Source organism: Mycotypha africana (genome assembly GCF_025528875.1).
Source record: "Mycotypha africana strain NRRL 2978 chromosome Unknown BDF20scaffold_2, whole genome shotgun sequence".
NCBI lineage: Eukaryota > Fungi > Mucoromycota > Mucoromycetes > Mucorales > Mycotyphaceae > Mycotypha > Mycotypha africana.
In genome coordinates this window covers 2,678,939-2,697,238 of record NW_026515726.1, presented here as the reverse complement: position 1 = coordinate 2,697,238, position 18,300 = coordinate 2,678,939, and the positions used below count along the sequence as shown (strand labels likewise).

The following is an 18,300-nucleotide window of genomic DNA, read 5'->3' as shown; positions in this document are numbered from 1 at the left end:
TTACCAGAGTAGTTTCATCACCCGTTGAATTATCCTTCCATGCATAGTGGCACAAGGGAATGGCAGCCAGTGAATTTTCTAAAAGCAGAACCAGAAAACAAAACCCAGAAACTTATTACCCGCTTAAAGTTATACTAGTCTGTTCCCTGCCGAGATACTGTCCGCGTTTACGTTTATCATGACAAGCTATTGGCAGTTCCTTACCATGGACTGGCCAGTGTTGGCAAAGACAAAGTACCATCGCACGGTGGTAAAAGAGATTAAAGACATACAGCATGTCAAGTCATACGTGCTGGAGCACTTGGGTTATATTCCCGTTTTCTTTTTCTTGGTGGTGTTGTTTGCGAACGATGAGTACCCAGGTCCCTACCGGGGGAGTAGAGAAAGGGTTACTGGTACTCTACCAGTTGCTGACGGGAGCATCGATTGCTCACATGGCGAGATTCATCCCTGCCAGTAGTTACCATAGTATCTACCATCGGTTCTACGTTAAGCATGGGAAGAAGCGAGGAAAGATGTTGGACCAGTGTTTGGCAACCATGTTCTCTTTGGCCAAATTTCGTATTATGTGTGCTATGCATTTCAACCCTGAAGACTTTAAGCATGTTACCTTCATGGTGGACGGCCATGATACCAAAGCTACTTACATAAAGCCACCAACCATGCCATCTACTATTCCTATAAGCTCAAGAAATCTGGTTTTCGTACCCAGGTGTGTACCGATATCAACGGTATGGTCTTGTTCGTATCTGACTCTGCACCCTTGTGCTAGTTGCAACGATGGGTCTATGCTGGCAAAGATGAAGCTTAAGGGCAAAGTTAGTAAGTACGATTGTATCGTTCTGGATGGGTGGATATACTCTATTCGTTGATCGTATCTTAGCTAACAACTCTTACCTCGGCAAAGAAAACTTTGTCCTTCCTATTTGTAAGCAACGTAGCAAAGAACTTACCCCCGAAGAAGCAAAGTACAATTCTATTCTTGGTAGTTTCCGTTCTTCGATCGAAGCAACCTTTGGAGCACTGGTTACTCTATTCCAGAAGTTGAACGGCAAGTCCCGTCTTCCGAGTTACCGACATGGAATCGTTTACCCTGCAGTTTAAACTTGCTTGTGTTCTCCATACATAACATGAAAAAGTTTGTAGCCTTGGGTAGTGACGTGTTTGGTGAGATACTAACTACAATACTCGAGTACGTACGACCAGGTAGAGAATACATTCCACCACGGTCTATCTATAGTACGTCCAATATAGGGTTATGTACAAGTTTATAACAAGATGGAGGATTAAAGTATAAGCAATGACACGTGAAGCATCTGAACCTGAAGTGAATGAATAGCAATTCCAGCCAGCTATTCATCTTTCTTCTAGAATAATAAAGACACTTAAATTCATAGCCATCGACTTATAACAGCTATCAATTCTAACTAAGCAAATACCTCACACCCTCTTCTCTTTATAAAATAATCATGGTTTTTACAAGTCGAAACCGAGCACTCTGCATCTTTTACCAATTACAGTTCAATGAAGAAAACAGCGTTCAAGCTTGAAGGAGTTTCCAGCATTGGGCGATAAATGCGAAGTGTGCTATTTGAGTGATCCGGCAGTTCCCGTACGTGTGTTAAGAACAAGATTATACGCCTTGCAAACGCTCTGAGAGTGGAATGACTGTATTTTACAATGTTGAAACTATTTCAACAACAAGACACTAAACAGTTTCAGTTCGTTTTGCGGGAGAAACAAATTAAACTTCATGGAAGGAGGGCTTATCGCAAAAGAGATGAAAGTCCTCCTTCCATGAAGCTGGCTCTTATTCAAGACGATGAAATTTTTATGTTCTCAAAAAACGACCAAGGTAAAGTCAAGTATTTTGTATAGACTTTGTTATCGACTTCCTTATTGATTTTTTATTTGTAGTAAATGTATTTTAAATCATACTTCAATACAATGAGAGATATCAAGGATATTTGAAGGAGTAGACATAGTTGGCTAGCTACCCGTGCCCGCCCGCTGAAAAAACGCATCTCTGCTGCCCGGCCCTTCAGGTCTGCCGAGGCTCAAGGCCCCAAGGGTTTTGACAAAGACCGTTATAAAATTTTCTATCTCCATCTGTAATACATCATCCTTATAGGCAAGCTGTATATAGCATCGTTGTTGATTTGCCGCCTATATAACCACACATTGTCTTTCTTCTTTTCCTCCTATTACTATGATTAGCAAAAGATATTTATTTCCACTGGCCAAGAATGGTGTTCGTCTTTATTTCACTTGAAAATGACCTTCAGGTAACGGATTTTTGTAAAAGTGCGACACTTTCCACTTCTTTTCCTGCGACATCGTTTTGGCAAAAGGGTGTACTATCTTTCTTATTCTAGAATAGGAGGGATGCCTAAAATAACAATCATGCGTTGATTTGACCAGGAAAGATGGAATACTGCAAAATAATTGTCCAAAATTAAAAAAGAACATTGTCTACATAGATGAAAAATGCGTTGAAAATGATAGTTATTCATGTTCAAAAAAAAAGGAGACAATCTGAAATAATCGTTATCCTTCTATAGTTTGCTTTCACTTCACTTGCATTCTCCCTCATTTTTTTGTGAATAGGAGTCAATGAAGGGTTTTTCTATTTGCCCTGGTCAGTGTTGATAGGTGGTCTCTTGGGTATTGAAAAAACACCACCCTTTCATGGATACATCTTTTTGTGAATCAGGAACTTCAATTCAATTTAAACCCCGAACGTGCCTATTGGGTCCTTTTTGTGAATGTCTTCCATTGATTTGTTTTGACACCATCTTTTCAACGAGTACACCACTCAACTACTTGAGGATAAAAGGACTTTTTGTTGCTAGGTCGTCAACGTCATTTGCTGCGTAATCCATTATAGTCAGTAGCAATAAAGACATAGAGTTTTACAGTGGATATCCTGTATTGACCACACAACACTCTACCTATCTATAGACGATATACTTACAAACACCATCTCACCCTCATCTCCACATTGTGTAAAGTCATCAAAGAAGCACAGCCAATCGAACATGGGCGCGAAACAAAGCTCTACAGCAGCTGTACACAATCAGCCTAAGCGAAAAAGAGCGAATACCCAGACGTCTATGCATAACCATGCTCGCGTAGATAATACTGTTAAACGAGATAATCAAGCACTTACTCGCATGAAGACGTCGCCAGCGGCACCCACTATTGTTGTGTAAGCAATTGTCTATTTTATATCATGGCTTTCAAAAAAAAAAAAAAAAAAAAAGTTTGGCCTGGGGAGAATAGATTCGATAATGCTTTCTATTTTTCATACTTTCCCACTGTGATAGACCTAAAGTAAAATTTGCCAGGGGCAGATATGTCATTCCAGCGTTTTGAAAAAGAAGGCGTCTATCTCATTTCAGCCCACTCTTTTTTCTTTTTTTTCTTTGATGGATAGTTTAATGAAGTGGAATGCTTACAATTGTTTCAACGGTATGCCGATGCAGATACACCGGATCTCATATCACCCAGAGGGACGCAACAATTTTTTGAAGACTTGGGGTTGTCTATTGAAGATGTAATGATAAAGAAAAGAGCTCTCAAGGACAAAAAGAAAGCAGAATTAACAGAGAAAATGCTTTTGTAGGTTCTGATATTTGCCATTGCATGGAAAATGCGCAATTCAACGATGGGTAAAAGCAACAACCAGTAGAAGAGTGCAGTGGGGGGGGTCTCTCGCAAGTATCGTTTGCTGATTGATATTGTTACTAGGATATATAACAAAGGATGAATGGATGATTGGCATGAAAGACCTACAGTAAGCATACAGGAGTTTCAAAAACCACCCCGCCCCCTCCTCCTCCTCCTCCAGAAAGCGGAAAGTAGTAGGCTCATGTCTCTGGGTTTTTTTTTACATAGAACGGATTCAGTAGAGAAACTAAGGGAAAAGCGTCCTGAATTCGAAAAAGTATTAAAGGATCCACATCAATTCAAAGAGATGTACAAATACACGTTTAACTATGCAAAGAACCGAGACCAAAAATGCATGGATATCGAAGTAAGCTCATTCCGCTCTGCATGGACTGTCCAGAGAAAGTGCTAGTGACTTAAGAAAAAAAAAAAAAAATGATACCCTCCTTCTATTAGATCGCTTCCGTTTTATGGACCATGCTGCTAGGCTCCAAATACCCTATTGTAGATCCATTTGTACAATTTCTAAAGGAAAGGAAACCGGTCAAAGTGATTAACCGAGATCAATGGCTAAGCTTTTTGGATTTTGTACAGTATGATCTATCCAACTATGATGAAAGTTCAGCATGTAAAGAAAGCCCAGTCAAGATCCTCTTTACAGAGAGCTTTATTTGACTAAATATATCTATTTTTCGTTAGGGCCGGTTTTATTTGATGAGTTTGTCGAATGGAGAAAAGGTCAACATCAGGCTTGTTAGTAAGAAAACAGGAACGAAACAGAAGAAGTATCTTTTTTAAATCAGGGTTTGGCTGAGTTTAGTGATGGCATAAAAAAACGTCGTATTTCGTGTAAAATAAAACAAAAAAATGTTTTGAAAATCCCCTTTGCCAAAAAAAAAAAAAACAATGGTCAAAAGGCGGGAAAAGTCAAACTTTTTCTTGCTGATCATTCTATCATGCTTTCAACTTGAAAATCATATGGTATGATGTTTTCTGATGGCTATTGGTTTTTTTTATGACATGACGAGACATTTGTAATGAGAATATTACTTTGTAACAGCGTATGTCTGTGATGGGTAGGATTAGTTTTCCAATAACGCGTGATGCACAACAGCCATCCATTGGCAAGCCAAACAGCTTCGTTTATTTTCTCTCTAAGCCAATGGAAAATCACTTGCCAAAGTTGGAAACAGCGACTTCCAGGAACAGTGTACCCAAGGGCAGTTCTATCGTATGACTTGGGGAAAAAGAAAAATGGGGAGCTTCTTGTGAGCTTTTTTTTTATATAGACTATTTTTCTTGTATGATCCTTACTAGGATCTCTACGGCAACTTTCGTCTTTTTGTTGGTTTTTTTTTTTAAAATATTTTCAGGGGGGTTGTTCGGTAAAAATGCCTTATTCAGTATACGATGGATTCTATCTTTCGATAGAAATGACATGGATTGAGATGCATCATCCATTATTAAGCTTTTCTTGACTCGTTTCTTTGGAAGCGTCTTCACAGAGAGAAAATAGAGTGATGCTGTAAAATGGAATGGACTTTTATTATCGTTTTAGTATTAGGTTAAAAGAAAATGCATAGGTAAAAATAACAATAGATAGAGGATCAAATAATGAAAGAGCAGGATCATTTAAAAAAAGGAGACGTTTTTTCTTTTGTACACAGTCGATATAGAAACAAAAAAGAAAAAAAAAAAAAAGGGCGAACGTAGTGGAGGAATAGAGAAGCAGAAAGGCATATTGCTCTCATAACAAAAAAACAAAAAGTTTCTACTTGTTTTCAAGCGTTAGCTTATTGAATGCTTCAATATCACCTTCACTTAAAAGCTCTTGTTCTCTTGATTGAACTTGGTTTTTCTTTCGAAGCGCTGGGAATAAAAAGTTCTCTTCTTCTTCGTCATTATCATCAAAAAGGTTGTTTACTTCCATTTTGATACGAGGAGAGGCAGGTGCTGAGAGGGGCTTAGGTATCTTTACAGGAACATCTTGTGAAAAGTCGTCTTCATCGTCCAAAAAGCTATCCGGATAAGCGCGACGGAGAGCCAATGTACGAGCTTTGATGTATTCAAGACCCATGCGCTTCCAGTCAAGGAGATCAGAAAGACGCTCTGTTCTGTTACGTTGGTTGATACGTTGACGACGCGTCTTTTGCACGAATTGATACATTTGATCACACAATTGTTGAAGCGAATCCTCTACTGACTTCATACGACGATCTGTAATGTAGATACCATAATCCTCACAGTTCTCAATATTTTCTTCCATGAAACAGCCGAAACCAGACAGGTTGGTGGTGACGGAAGGAACGCCCATGACAGTACATTCAGCAGGTGTATAGCCCCAAGGTTCATAGTAGGAAGGGAAGACACCCAAATGACAGCCTCGGACAAATTCTTCATAGTCCATACCAAAGAGAGGGTTGTTGGCATTGAGGAATTCAGGATGGAAGACAATTTTGACGCGATCATCTGCATTGTTAAACATGTGAAGACGACGAAGCTGGTTCAAGACAGGGTCTTTACCGTCATCGACAATGTTGTGGGTGACAATAGGAGGAAGGTTCATGCGCTTGAGGGCGAACACGCGGCGTTTCAAAAGCACTTTGTCAGCATCCGAAAGGAAGTTGGCCGGGTTGATGTCCTCCAATCGCAAAGCATTCTCGTAAATAGCTTTTCCTACACGATCCTGAATCTCACTGACAGTTGAGCGAAGTTGACGCGTCACTGCTTGACCCTTCAAGGCTTCCACATTGAATGAATGGGTGGCTGTCGGCATAATAATGAAGGCTACTACTGTCATATTTGAACCGGAGGACTTGAGACGGGCATTTAAACCTAAATATAGTAGATAAAAAAGAAACAGATGTTAAAAAAAAAAAAAAAATTCAAATGGAGATAGGACTTTTCCCCCACCCCTGTGTTGATTCAACATCCTATGTATTTAGCATGAGAAACTTACGTGCGAGGGACTCTACAAACATATCCACGCCTTTATTGCGATATTCATAACGACCCGCTGTGAAAATATAGATGGTGTTATCGAGGTCGAAATCATAGTGACCGTAAAAGTGACCACGGACAAAGTCATGGATCTTTTCCTTGGATAAAGCGTGAAGATTCTGGAATTCATGCATAGCGGAGAATTTCACCACATTCAAACCGTTCGGCAAGACACCATCTAAAATGAAAGTGAGAAAGGAAAAAAAAAAAAAAAAAAAAAATGGCATGAGTAAACGCATCCCACTCGGTAAAATCAAGATGAGAAAAGGACGCTTACCAGGCTTTCGTTTGAGGAGATGTTCTGATTCATAGGCAGTGATATGAGAGACAGTGGTAAAGACATCGGCACAATGAGCAGCACTACGCTCAATACAGTATCTGTGATAAATACCACGCTTGCCTGCCTCTGCATCGACATCAAAGTTGGCGAGATTGTTATAAAAGTCGACAGAACCTGCACAGAGATAACGACCCAAAAGAGTGGCGTGAGTGGTAAAGATGGTGCAAACGTCAAGATGACGCTTCTTGATCAAGGGAACAGCTACACCAGCTAACCATTCATGGAAGTGGCAGATGATCGCAGGATCATTCGGTTGGTTATACTAAAGATGGTTCAAAGTTAAAAAAGTTTTCAGAGTTAGCATCGAACGAACAGTTCTGGGTTTGCCACTCTTTTCTGAAAGAGTGGAAAGAGGTGGGTGTCCCCTCTCTCTCCCCATAGAAAATCAAACTCCACACACACACACACACACACACACACACATAGTGTCTCTTAAAATAAGCATGTTGTTAACCCACTTGGGTTTAAGTTTACCTTGGGTGTCAATTCACCGATGAACCATGTCACCAAGTAGCCGAAAAGGATAGCATCGTTTGTTTCCGTGTCGTTGGGTGGTGAAGGAATACCAGCAGAACGCCAGAGATCACCTTTCCATTCATTGAGTTTGCCTGCTTGACTACCTGTATCGAACAACAAGACATAAGGAGAACCTTCTACCAACCAGCGACCGTAGAGATATTTGACACCATCTGCAGCCATTTTGTCAAGGACTTCCTTCATCTTTTCATTGGCAGGTTCACAAGCTTCCACTTCCATAGGAGCTGTCTTGTAAGAGAGAGGACCGATTAAGGTATAACGGTCTCCGAATTCACGAACGGTAACAGGAACCTTTGTTCTAATGACAGTGTAGATACCACCCACTGTCAAGCAGCAAAAAAAAAAGCAATGAGCATCCTCTGCCTGCCTGTACTTGAGTTTCCTTTCCTGATGAACTTACCTTTGTTGGCGACTTCCCAAGCAATTTCAAAGAGAAGAGGATTGTAAACGTCCCTTTGAACAGTCATTTTTTTATGTTACTTGTTACTTTATTGAAATGATAAAGATGAATGGGAGATGTTATTATGGAAGATGTTTCCTTAGAAGTAAGTTTGTTAGGAAAACGAGGACGTTTAACAGAGAATGACAAGAGATAAAGGAAAAGAAAAGAAAAGAAGAGAAGAGAAAAAAAAAAAAAAAAAAAAAAAAGAGAAATAAAAAACAATGCAACAAGTGAATGCTCTCTATATATACGGGTTTTTTCTTTTTGGTTTTTTTCCTCTCTACAAAAAAAAAAAGCACAGATTATCGTGGCGTGATGGGAAACTTTTCGTCGGTATATCTGTAGAAAGGCTTGTTTTACTGTCTACAACACCCACTTTTCGCATTGTTTCTAGCAAAGTGTGCACTTTTTTTTTTACATTTTTGACCGGCGATTGTTCGTCATTATGCTAGAATGGGACATTATTATTTTAGATAGACTGTGTAATACACTATTTGGCTTTCTTCCCAGATGACAAGCTTTGATCCCCACTTAACTCTTACTAAAACTGAATAGTCTGTTTAGATTTTGGGCCTTCGTGTTACTCTACTTTGCCTTTTTTATAAGCATAAAACGGGAAAAGTGCTAGACCTCTTTTCCTTATGTAAGTTTGTGGGTCTTGTCTTATGCATGAAATCATTTGTTGGTTATTAGACTTTTTAAGTAACATCCATTGCCCAAAACGCAAGGGCCATTCCTCCATTGAGAAATGCTTCCTTTCTTTTCCTTCTTTTTGTGCAGATGAAGAAGGTTTTCCACTCTTCCCTTCTTGACTTTACCTTTCTTTCAAAAAAAAAAAAAAAAAAAAAAAAAAAAAAAAACGGGAAACGACAAGATGTTTCATCGACAGCCCTGAAAAAAGCATATCAAGGGTAACGCATAATAGAGAAAAAAAAAAAAAAATGAATGATTGACTTTCCGAAATCCAGGAGAAATTTTTAAACCCTTATTTTCTGTAAAGAAAAAAAAAAAAAAAAAAAAAAGACACTGTCTGAAACCGGAAGTAAGGCGGAAGAGACCCTCTCTCTTCATGGTGGAGTAAAGCTGTCGTGTTTCTTTTTTTTTTTTTTTAGGCTTTTAGCTTAAACCAAAAAAGGCTTGTCTTAAAGGAATTTATTACAAAAGTATGTACAATAAGTTTATTTGGCGGTTGTTTTTCTCAAAAACAAATATTTATCCTAAAAGAGGTTCCAAATAGGCAATAGATGTATATTCCATGTTTATCCATTCGCGTCAAAGAAAAGAGGGAAAAAAAAAAAAAAAAAAATAAAGAGAGTTGACGTCCCAATAAGATGACCCCATCCTTTTCAAGCTGTTTAAGCTAAAAACTTGCCGACAATATGTAAACCGAAAACAGAGGCAATGAAAGTCAAAGAAAGAACCAACACAACAACAGGATCACTATAAAGGAAGGAATAGATAAAAGTCCACACATGTTGTGAGAAAGTCTGTACTTTTCTGTCTTCTCATGGAGGAGGTGGTAAACTTACACACGGAGACCGGGGGAATCATCAGAGTAAATACGCATCATGCTTGAAGTGCTTCCACCAGGAATGCCGCCACGAGCTCCACTATTAGCATTGCTACGAGAAGTTACACGCTTTCTATAAAATTGAAAAAAAATTCAAACATATTTTTTCGTCAACAACTGTCCAACATTGTCATGGGTCGACCATCTATTCCAATCTTTAAAAGTATTCTTCGACCAGTCTATACACACGGCTGAGGAATGCTCTGTAGGCTGTTGGGTGCGAATGCCAACCCCATGATGACCCCCATATGGATGAAGAAGTCTCACAAAAAGCCAATGAATTGAAAAAAAAAAAAGTTCACTTTACCTAATGGTGCCCTTGGGAGTAGACGAATCAGCCTAAAAAGACAATATCAAGAGAGTCAGTAACCAGCTTCAACTCTATGATGAATAAGAATTACCATTCTAAAGAAATTCTATTGATGGAAATGGGGAAGTGGTAAAAGAAAAGAGATGCTTGGGAGTAAAGTAAAACGTATACTGTGAAAAAACTGTTGGAGGCTTTTCATTGGATGTCAAATACCACACATTTTTATTAAAAATATTTTCGTCATTTTCCTACTTGTATTTTACTCATACGTCCAGATTAGTCCGTGCCCTTATACAAAATACCGCAAATCAGTGCATGTCTGGACCGGAGCGTCATGTGCGTCGTTCTTATTTTTGCTCCTGATATTTTATTTTACAATTCAACAAATGTATCACCGGCCTTAGCTCAGTTGGTAGAGCGGAAGACTGTAGTTTAACCGTCATCTTTAGGTCTCTGGTTCGAATCCGGAAGGCCGGAATAACTTTTTTATTTATCTCTTGTGTGGTGTGTGTAGAAATAGGCAATTTTTTCTTGTAGCAGGATCAACTAACGCTGATTAGGAACGCACGTCGTAAAGTATCAATCTGGTCTTTGGTATTTTTTATGTTAGTCAAAGGTCGAATGGCTACACTATCTTCTCTCCACCGTTCATTAGTGCTATTACTATCTTTCTTGCTCGAAAGTTTGATATATTTTAACGAGTGTAGTAATTTCTAAAGGCGACAATCAACAATAGAAAAGATAGGCATTACAACATTGACACATGTATCGCACCAATGATGAGATTTACCAAGTTGACTAAAAGACTTTTGCTCGAGTTGGCGTTAGAAATACTCTGAACAGATAAGTTACAAAAGATTCATTATAACAGCAATACAAGGTAGAGTTATATAAGAACAGATAAAAGCACTGGTAAACAGGATAGTTCACTTTAGACCGATATTAGACGCGGTTGGCTTGAAGCGTAACCACCGAGATAGATGGTCATGACACGCATTGATGCGTGTGTTTTACGCTCAAGGAATAATACGTTAGCCGAAATTTTCGATGAGCTTGCGGTTGGGCCTTTGTATTTTTGTGAGAGGGAAATATAAGTTTGTACTGATGCAGACGACGAGTGCTGGTCTTTTTGTTTTCTCAATTGTTTTCTTAATTGTTTAGCCAATTTACATTTATCGTCGTCGCTACATCGGGCCCAGACTTGTATTGGTGACAACGTAGTAAAGCTCCGGTTATTATGTTGCATAACTTTCAGTAAAGAAGTTTGCTTTGGCTTAAATGGCATCAAGTTAAAAAGTCAACTATTTTTTTTGCCAGGACGCGGTTTTTTTGATGGAAAAAAAATAAGAACTGTGTATCTTGACAGGAGATCTTGCTGGATGAAAAGGATGGTCAGGTTTTCAGGGAATATACCCTACATGGTAGCGTTTTGTTTGGCTATTCATTGGCGTGATAGTTCCTCGCCGCTTTTATTTTATCTTGGAGAATTTCATAATTGCAGATGATTGATTTTCTTGCAATGAAAAAGTTTATTGGATATATTTAATCACATGTTTGAGATCAAAGTTGTGTAAAGTATATTAAGGTCGAGGAATGGTTCATTGTACAGTTTTTCGACGCCTCCAAGTATTTGCGTGAAAAGGTCCCACTTTGTGGCCTTCTAGAGCGATGTTTTGCTATCTTTTTTACCATACTTTAATTTTCTGGAAGGGCCAGATTGGAAAAGTGAACTTGACCGAGTGGGTCGTTAGCAGCGAATTTGTACAATTTCCAAGCTATGCAATGGCGGTAAAATTGGACTGTTCATTTGGTCTATTGTTTCAACACTTTTCGTAAGTTAGCTAATGTAAAGTTATATAAGCTAAATCTTCGATCAAGTATTGCTTCATTGTAAAGTTTATCAATGCCACCAATGTAAGTGGCAATGATGTCGACTTTTTTTCCTTCTGTGTTAATTTTTGAACATTTGTCTTGCATTTTCTTATTGTTTGGGAACTGTTGTCTGTACAGTTCTGCGTCTGAGTATTCGTATGTTTCTGTTTTTTTGTAAAATTGGTATGCCATGTAATAGCGGCTGAAATGCATACGAAGTTCATTTTTGGCAAATGTATCGTATGCGTCCAGAATTTCCCTCATGGTCATGTTGTTTATTGTTGATTCATTCGGTTTTATTGTTAAGGTGATAGGTGAGGGAGGGCGGTAGGTAAGTTGAGGGGTGGTTTCTTTTAGTTCGTTTAGTTTCCTGACAAATGTCGTAATATCTATTTTGAAGGTTAATTTCAGTGTGTAAGTTGATGCGTTTTTTATGTATGTATTAAAGTATTACCTTGTTGTCTATAAGTTGTTTTGTTTTTTTTCTGTTTTTTTGGAGGTGTGGGTGATGCGTAGGGTGATGCTAGGGTTCGATTTAATCGAAGGGTGCGGTTTTGTCGTGTAGGTGATGGTGGTAATGATTGTTCTTGCGGCGGAGGTGATGGCAGTAATGGTTGTTGCTGTTGGGGAGATAATGGTGGTAATGGTTGTTGTTGTGGTGGACGTGATGATGTTGGTGTGTGGTGGTTGTTTATAGGAAGCTACAAAAAGAGTTTTTATTAGTTCAAGTAAGTGAGAGGTAAGGTGTTTACATACAAAGTCAAAGCACTGGTTGGATTGCATCAAAATTGATTGTTCTCCTGAAATTGTTAGTTCAAAGTTGGTTTCTTGAAGATGTTCTTTGAACGCAATAATCAATTCCATGGCTATTGAAAAGTTGGATTTATTTTTCTTTAAGGTTCAAGACAATGTTGGAATTTGATTAAATTACTGTACGTTTGTCTGCCATAAGAGTTTTAATGTGTTCTTTGAGAATGTTAACATTTGTTTTGGAGTATTGGGTGGACATGGTTGATTAATTTCAAGTGATAGTATGATGAGGAAAATGACTTTTTTTTTTTTTTTTTATTAATTCTAGGGGAAAAGGAGTTTAAAAAATTTGTTTAATTGTCAGAAGATTGCTTTTGCAGATCTTAGTCTTCTATAACTTTCTTCAACTTGTACTGAAGCGTTGACTGTACCCGTTTTAAATGGTTGCTTTCAATGGTCCGACTGCAGATAATGCCAACTATACATACCTATCTATCAATTGAAAAGTTTCATAGGCAGCATCTAATTGATATAAACTATATGTATCAATTAAGGTGAATGTAATAATTTGTCTAAATGGAGGAACTCACTCAATAAATCATGATAGGTGCAAGCTTTATCAGCTAGTCATTCATTATTTGTCATTACGTATTTGATTCTTCATAATTGTTCCTCAAGGAATGAATCGTAGGGCAAAAGTAATCGCTTGAATGTAAAAATCAGAAAGTAATTTTATGAGTATCTCCTGCAAAGGATTATACACCTACAGAGCGCCCTATACTTACACTTTGGTTTTGCCGACTATCCAGCAATGAATCAAAATTACCTCTAATACTCATCTATCACTATATGAGAGATAAGGTACACCATTAATCAAAATCCAAAAAGCATGTGAAGAATACATTGGCCTTAGTTCTTTAAGGTATTGCCACAATTTCCCTTTTTCTTCTCTTACGTGTCCTTAATGCTCTTTGGTGCCATTAAACATGGAACGCAACAACTCACCTTCGAATTTGAAGCAATTACTGCCGTCGCTGCCGAACGAACTATTGGAAAAGATACTTCAGCATGTAGACACTGACAATTTGAAACCTTTCTTATTTCTCAACAAGTTTTCCTTCCGTTTGGTTCAAAAGCAAGTTCATAAAAAGGTGATATTTCCTTCCAAACAAGGCATAACCGAGTCTGACGTTATCGGCTTTTTCGAGAGATATGGAGAATCTGTTCGAACAATAGTGTTCCCAGATGAATTACCTGTCGGAGCAGCGATATACGCGGCCATTGCCCAATATTGTCCTAAGGTTTCTTTTCTCTATTCAACGAACAATGAATCAATAGGTACTCTAAAAAACCTCTGCCATTCGTTCAAAAATGTTAGTTTCATGACGCCATTACAGGATGATGAGCGGGACTATTATTTTCCAAACTTTCGCAAAACGCTCAACTTTTATCAACTATCAGATGGGCGTCACATGGTTTTCTATCGCGCCTTGAAAGAAAAGGTAGTGGTGTTTTCACGTAAAAAACGCTTTTATGCAGGCGCTAATCAACCTTCAAGCGCTCGGATCTCCATCTTGCAACTATTTGAGGGTATCTCTTCGGAATTTAACCATAGAAACACCTTCGATAGTATATTTCTATCAAGAATACAAGTTCTTCACATAAGATGGCCTAAAAATCAAGCTCCTTTGAACTCATCGCAAGCCCAATTACTTAGTCGCTATTGTGCTAATGTAAGGGTTTTGGCGGCTTCTGCAATAAATAAGGGGGCATTACGCTTGATACTGAATGAGTGGCACAGCCTAGCGTCAATAATCATCAGCAGTTTTCTTTCTGATGATATACCACAAAAAATCCATTCAGTCAACAGAGTTGCTATTAATACAATTCGAAACCATAAAAGGGTATGGTATTTGGATGAATCATCATTTAATTACATGCCATATTACTTTATAGGTCTCTATACAAATGTATAAAGTAATACATTATACTTGCTATTCCGATAATATCACTTTCATCACTGGTTGACGTGAATATGAATAATCGAAATTCATCAATACTGCAGTAAAAGAAGTTTGTTTGCAATAAATTTTCACAACAGTTAAAAGCTCTTCAAAAAAATATAAAAAAGGGAATAATTACTGCAAAATATTGATAGACAACATAGCTCCCTTTCCTTTCTTATCTGCTATATAATCGCCTTACTCTACTACAGATATATAAATGCATCTCTCTTTGAGACGCTCAGTTTTCTTTTCATCTATTTTTTTTTTTTTTTTTTTTTTTTTTGTTTTTTTATGTATACTTATTATTGTTAGGCAGTGTTGTGGAATATAACATAGATGTGCTTATTGATAATGCTCGAGGAGCAGCAATGTTTCTGGTACGATCTTGTTGAACAGGTTCGCATACGCAAAGGAAGCTTGTATGCGATCTTGCCTTTATTGAATATAAATTGAGAATATTTTTAATAAGAATGAGATGCAAAAGCATCAATCAGCTTCCATTACTATATATCAATGAATAATTAATTATTCAAACCGTAAATGCTTCAATAGGGAAGTTCGTAGACCGCTCAACTACTCGAGGTAATCATGATCTCCTTCAAATACTTCAACGGGGGAGCGTGCTTTGAGCCAGTGCACTGGCGAGAAAAGTCATAGTTTCATCTCAGTGCTTGAAATGAAAAAGCTCATATTTTTGGCGAAGCACGGTTCGAAAAGTACTTGACCTGTTTAGACAGAAGAGCTTATAGCTTGTATAAAGAGTACTTTTCAGTACTTTTCAACGGATTCCGTATCTTGCTCAAATGCCACTAGCAGCTCTGGATTATAAGCTTTAATAGTGATGCCTTAAAAGCGTCTATTATATATCTGTTAGTCATAAATTGACGCATAAAACTGACAGTGAAGTTATAGGAGGATAACATGTTGTTACGACTGCATTTGCCCTTAATTCCGCTTCAATGATTTAGATGACTTTAACCTCCAGTTGTTAAGCAGAGTAGGTTAAACTGACTTTAACCTCCAGTTAAGCAGAGCAGGTTAAGCTGACTTAAAACCTTCAGTTGTTAAGCAGAGCAGGTTAAACTGACTTTAACCTTCAGTTAAGCAGAGCAGGTTAAACTGACTTTAACCTTCAGTTAAGCAGAGCAGGTTAAACTGACTTTAACCTTCAGTTAAGCAGAGCAGGTTAAACTGACTTTAACCTTCAGTTGTTAAGCAGAGCAGGTTAAACTGACTTTAACCTTCAGTTAAGCAGAGCAGGTTAAACTGACTTTAACCTCCAGTTGTTAAGCAGAGCAGGTTAAACTGACTTTAACCTTTAGTGCGCACTTTGCGCATAAGATATTTAAGCAGATATCACTTTTAAACAAGGATTTTTATTACTGACATTTTTTAAGCCCAATGGACACGAGATATTTAGCTTATCTAAATTGCCCGGGGCAGCTCCAAAGGCTGAAAAGAATCTAAAAACTGTTGTGTGCGTGTAAAGTATAATAATAGAAAGAATAGAAAAACAAAGAGAAAGTCTGTGAAAACTTGTGGTAGGTTTATTAAGAGTCAATTACGACAAAGATAAGACAAAGACTTCTACACTTCAACTTGGGATCATATTTATACTTTCCAGGAACTTTGATCTGAGAATGAGATATGCCTTGCGGAGTTTGCTTGCTTGGAAATTTCTAGGAAATCAGAACAGTAACATGAGACATGTTTAATCATTCGTATCATTGATATCAGTTGATATGACTATGTGGAAGAATACAATTGGATCTTCATAGGCGGATATATATATGTTAAGAGAATATGGAAATTGCTGGAATAGACATGATCTTTCTGGATAATGTCTGGGTCTAACTGATACAAGTGGCGTTGCTGAGCCAGAGATCTTTTATCCGACCTTCAGGTCTCTGCTGCGCCATTCATATCATGAATACCTCAGTCTATTATGTCCATTGGATCTATCTTATTATTATCTGGCTTAGGATAAAATATGTATGGAACATGCTCTAGCATTGGACTCTATTATAGTAATATTATCTCATAATGCACAGACAATAAAGAATATGTAATTTATCCATATGTAATCTCAACAGTGAATGATTAAGTACCAGAAGAGACCAATGTTATATTATGGGATAGTCACATAGCAAGTATTGCAGGATTTATTTGTCTCTGTCAATATCTATATACAGACTTATGCCTCAATATACAACAGCCTTAAACCGTTTGGAGACTTAGTCGACGTAGGCATCGTTACTGAACCTACCACCGGCCTGTTCATGAAATCAGGTTACGCTGTACTGAGCACAAACCCCACCGACTCCACGATAGTTCCATTGGCACACACTGTTATGTGGCAAAACACGGATGAAGTCTTCCATTGTACTTGGAACAACATGCCCACGTGGTGCCGCTATTGTCATGAAACCAGTCACACCAACTTTGAATGTGAAAAATCCAAAGCAAGAATCCGGTGTTACAACTGCCACCAACTCGGCCATCGGGCTTTTGAATACCCTCGTGAGACGATTAATCCGCAAGCTAAGAACAGAAAAGACTACTCCCGTTCCCATAATCGCCGAATCTATTCATGCAGCCAGTACGGAAACCGAATCATCTAGTAAACCAATTGAAGCTGAGAGCCTTCAGGATGAATCAGATACCGATATCGTCAGTGACGCCGACGAAGATATTGATGACATGGAAGTTGAACAATTAGTCGCAGAGAAGGATATACCTCTTAATGAATCGCATATAAACGGAAATTGTTTGACGAAGCTCAACTTGAACATCAAATGGAGAACAACGGGTTAGCCGTGGAAGACTTATCAGCCGAAGATGCAAATGCACTGCGCAGGCTTCATGATGATCTAACTGTTTTAGTAAAGGAAATTAATAGACGTTAGGATGATGCCTCTGCCGAAGAGGCTCATCAATAATACATCACCCTAAACAATATGTATATAATGACAAAACATATCTCTTGTCACTACGCTTCACTGAATGCCAACGGCTTGGTGAAGACCATCACATCCTCAACTTCAACCTCAACCCATAACTATCTACGATATTCTAAACTTCAAAAATTTGACATCCTTTGTCTACAAGAAACGCATACCTCCTCCTCAAACATAATCGATCGCTTATAATTCCAATTACAACCTACCCAAGCCTTTTGGACGGATTATGTAGGCATTATCTCTTTCTCACTAAATTATTAATTGACTTTACTAGATACTTCAGCATAGTATTCATCCCATAAATTTATAGGACACTAATGATGATTATATTGGATTTTATATATAAATGTCCAAAACTTTAAGTTTTGAATCGATTCCAGCTTTGTAAAGTTACCCATCCTCAACAGTTTTTTACACCTTTTTATATACTGAATCTCTATGCACCCGCTTCATCCCCACCGACTCGACGTTCTTTCTTTTCCGACTTGACTAAATTACTACACAGTTTGAATACAACCATCCAATTAGACAGATTGATTATTTCAGGAGACTTTAACTATTCGCATCTCCGTGGAAATGACTTAACCTCTGCCACATCTAACATTTGGGAAGCACTGCTTACCGAATCCTTTTTCAATAGTATGATACTTAACAATATGGACAGCGTACCCATTTTTCAACGGCAACACGGACCGACATCGGTCGTCACATCCGTCATTGATTATATCTATCTGGCGAAAGCCTTAGACACGGTCTTTACGACAACGCTAATATAAGAATTGACCCTCGATGGTCTGACCATTCGATTTTGTCCATCCAGTTACGGGTAGGCAAATCCAAACTA

The 18,300-nt window shown here is 38.1% G+C and overlaps 5 protein-coding genes and 1 non-coding gene across 6 annotated transcripts; 3 read left to right on the top strand and 3 right to left on the bottom strand.

Moving 5' to 3' along the window:
* Positions 1-3,976: 3,976 nt before the first annotated feature.
* On the top strand, positions 3,977-4,344 carry BDF20DRAFT_814254 (potentiating neddylation domain-containing protein; the record flags this gene model as incomplete). The annotated part of the gene is made up of 2 exons (XM_053076954.1): positions 3,977-4,036; positions 4,126-4,344. 2 exons carry the CDS (start codon positions 3,977-3,979, stop codon positions 4,342-4,344), a joined length of 279 nt encoding a protein of 92 aa, XP_052939620.1.
* A 1,001-nt stretch (positions 4,345-5,345) lies between these two features.
* On the bottom strand, positions 5,346-8,160 carry BDF20DRAFT_854691 (glycogen synthase). The gene is made up of 5 exons (XM_053080197.1): positions 7,947-8,160; positions 7,484-7,869; positions 6,947-7,271; positions 6,629-6,847; positions 5,346-6,504 (listed from the first exon to the last, which is right to left on the bottom strand). Exons 1-5 carry the CDS (start codon positions 8,011-8,013, stop codon positions 5,441-5,443), a joined length of 2,061 nt encoding a protein of 686 aa, XP_052939619.1. The 5' UTR covers positions 8,014-8,160; the 3' UTR covers positions 5,346-5,440.
* A 1,102-nt stretch (positions 8,161-9,262) lies between these two features.
* BDF20DRAFT_854689 (Sec61beta family-domain-containing protein) lies at positions 9,263-10,112 on the bottom strand. Its single transcript, XM_053080196.1, has 4 exons — positions 9,960-10,112; positions 9,866-9,897; positions 9,518-9,631; positions 9,263-9,428 (listed from the first exon to the last, which is right to left on the bottom strand). The coding sequence occupies exons 1-4, from the start codon at positions 9,960-9,962 to the stop codon at positions 9,344-9,346; spliced, it is 234 nt and encodes a 77-aa protein (XP_052939618.1). The 5' UTR covers positions 9,963-10,112; the 3' UTR covers positions 9,263-9,343.
* A 150-nt stretch (positions 10,113-10,262) lies between these two features.
* BDF20DRAFT_t33 lies at positions 10,263-10,345 on the top strand. Its single transcript has one exon. It is a non-coding gene; the product is annotated as a tRNA-Tyr (tRNA).
* A 1,071-nt stretch (positions 10,346-11,416) lies between these two features.
* BDF20DRAFT_314776 (uncharacterized protein) lies at positions 11,417-13,096 on the bottom strand. The gene is made up of 3 exons (XM_053075187.1): positions 12,497-13,096; positions 12,195-12,441; positions 11,417-12,129 (listed from the first exon to the last, which is right to left on the bottom strand). The coding sequence occupies exons 1-3, from the start codon at positions 12,602-12,604 to the stop codon at positions 11,681-11,683; spliced, it is 804 nt and encodes a 267-aa protein (XP_052939617.1). The 5' UTR covers positions 12,605-13,096; the 3' UTR covers positions 11,417-11,680.
* Positions 13,097-13,476: 380 nt separating this feature from the next.
* BDF20DRAFT_833119 (uncharacterized protein) lies at positions 13,477-14,466 on the top strand (the record flags this gene model as incomplete). Its single annotated transcript, XM_053078608.1, has 1 exon — positions 13,477-14,466. One exon carries the CDS (start codon positions 13,477-13,479, stop codon positions 14,464-14,466), a length of 990 nt encoding a protein of 329 aa, XP_052939616.1.
* Positions 14,467-18,300: the final 3,834 nt, after the last annotated feature.

Bases quoted from the DNA above. Each gene is read 5' to 3' on its own strand.
- BDF20DRAFT_854691 (XM_053080197.1), bottom strand. From the start codon at position 8,013: ATGACTGTTCAAAGGGACGTTTACAATCCTCTTCTCTTTGAAATTGCT. The intron at 7,272-7,483 runs GTAAACTTAAAC...AACCATCTTTAG, and splicing joins TCGGTGAATTGACACCCAAG to TATAACCAACCGAATGATCC. The intron at 6,848-6,946 runs GTAAGCGTCCTT...CTTTCATTTTAG, and splicing joins TCTCCTCAAACGAAAGCCTG to ATGGTGTCTTGCCGAACGGT.
- BDF20DRAFT_854689 (XM_053080196.1), bottom strand. The intron at 9,632-9,865 runs GTAAAGTGAACT...TCAATTTTATAG, and splicing joins ACTCCCAAGGGCACCATTAG to AAAGCGTGTAACTTCTCGTA. The intron at 9,429-9,517 runs GTAAGTTTACCA...CTTCCTTTATAG, and splicing joins GATTCCCCCGGTCTCCGTGT to TGATCCTGTTGTTGTGTTGG.
- BDF20DRAFT_314776 (XM_053075187.1), bottom strand. From the start codon at position 12,604: ATGGAATTGATTATTGCGTTCAAAGAACATCTTCAAGAAACCAACTTT. The intron at 12,442-12,496 runs GTATGTAAACAC...CTCTTTTTGTAG, and splicing joins CCAACCAGTGCTTTGACTTT to CTTCCTATAAACAACCACCA. The intron at 12,130-12,194 runs GTAATACTTTAA...CCTTCAAAATAG, and splicing joins AACAACTTATAGACAACAAG to ATATTACGACATTTGTCAGG.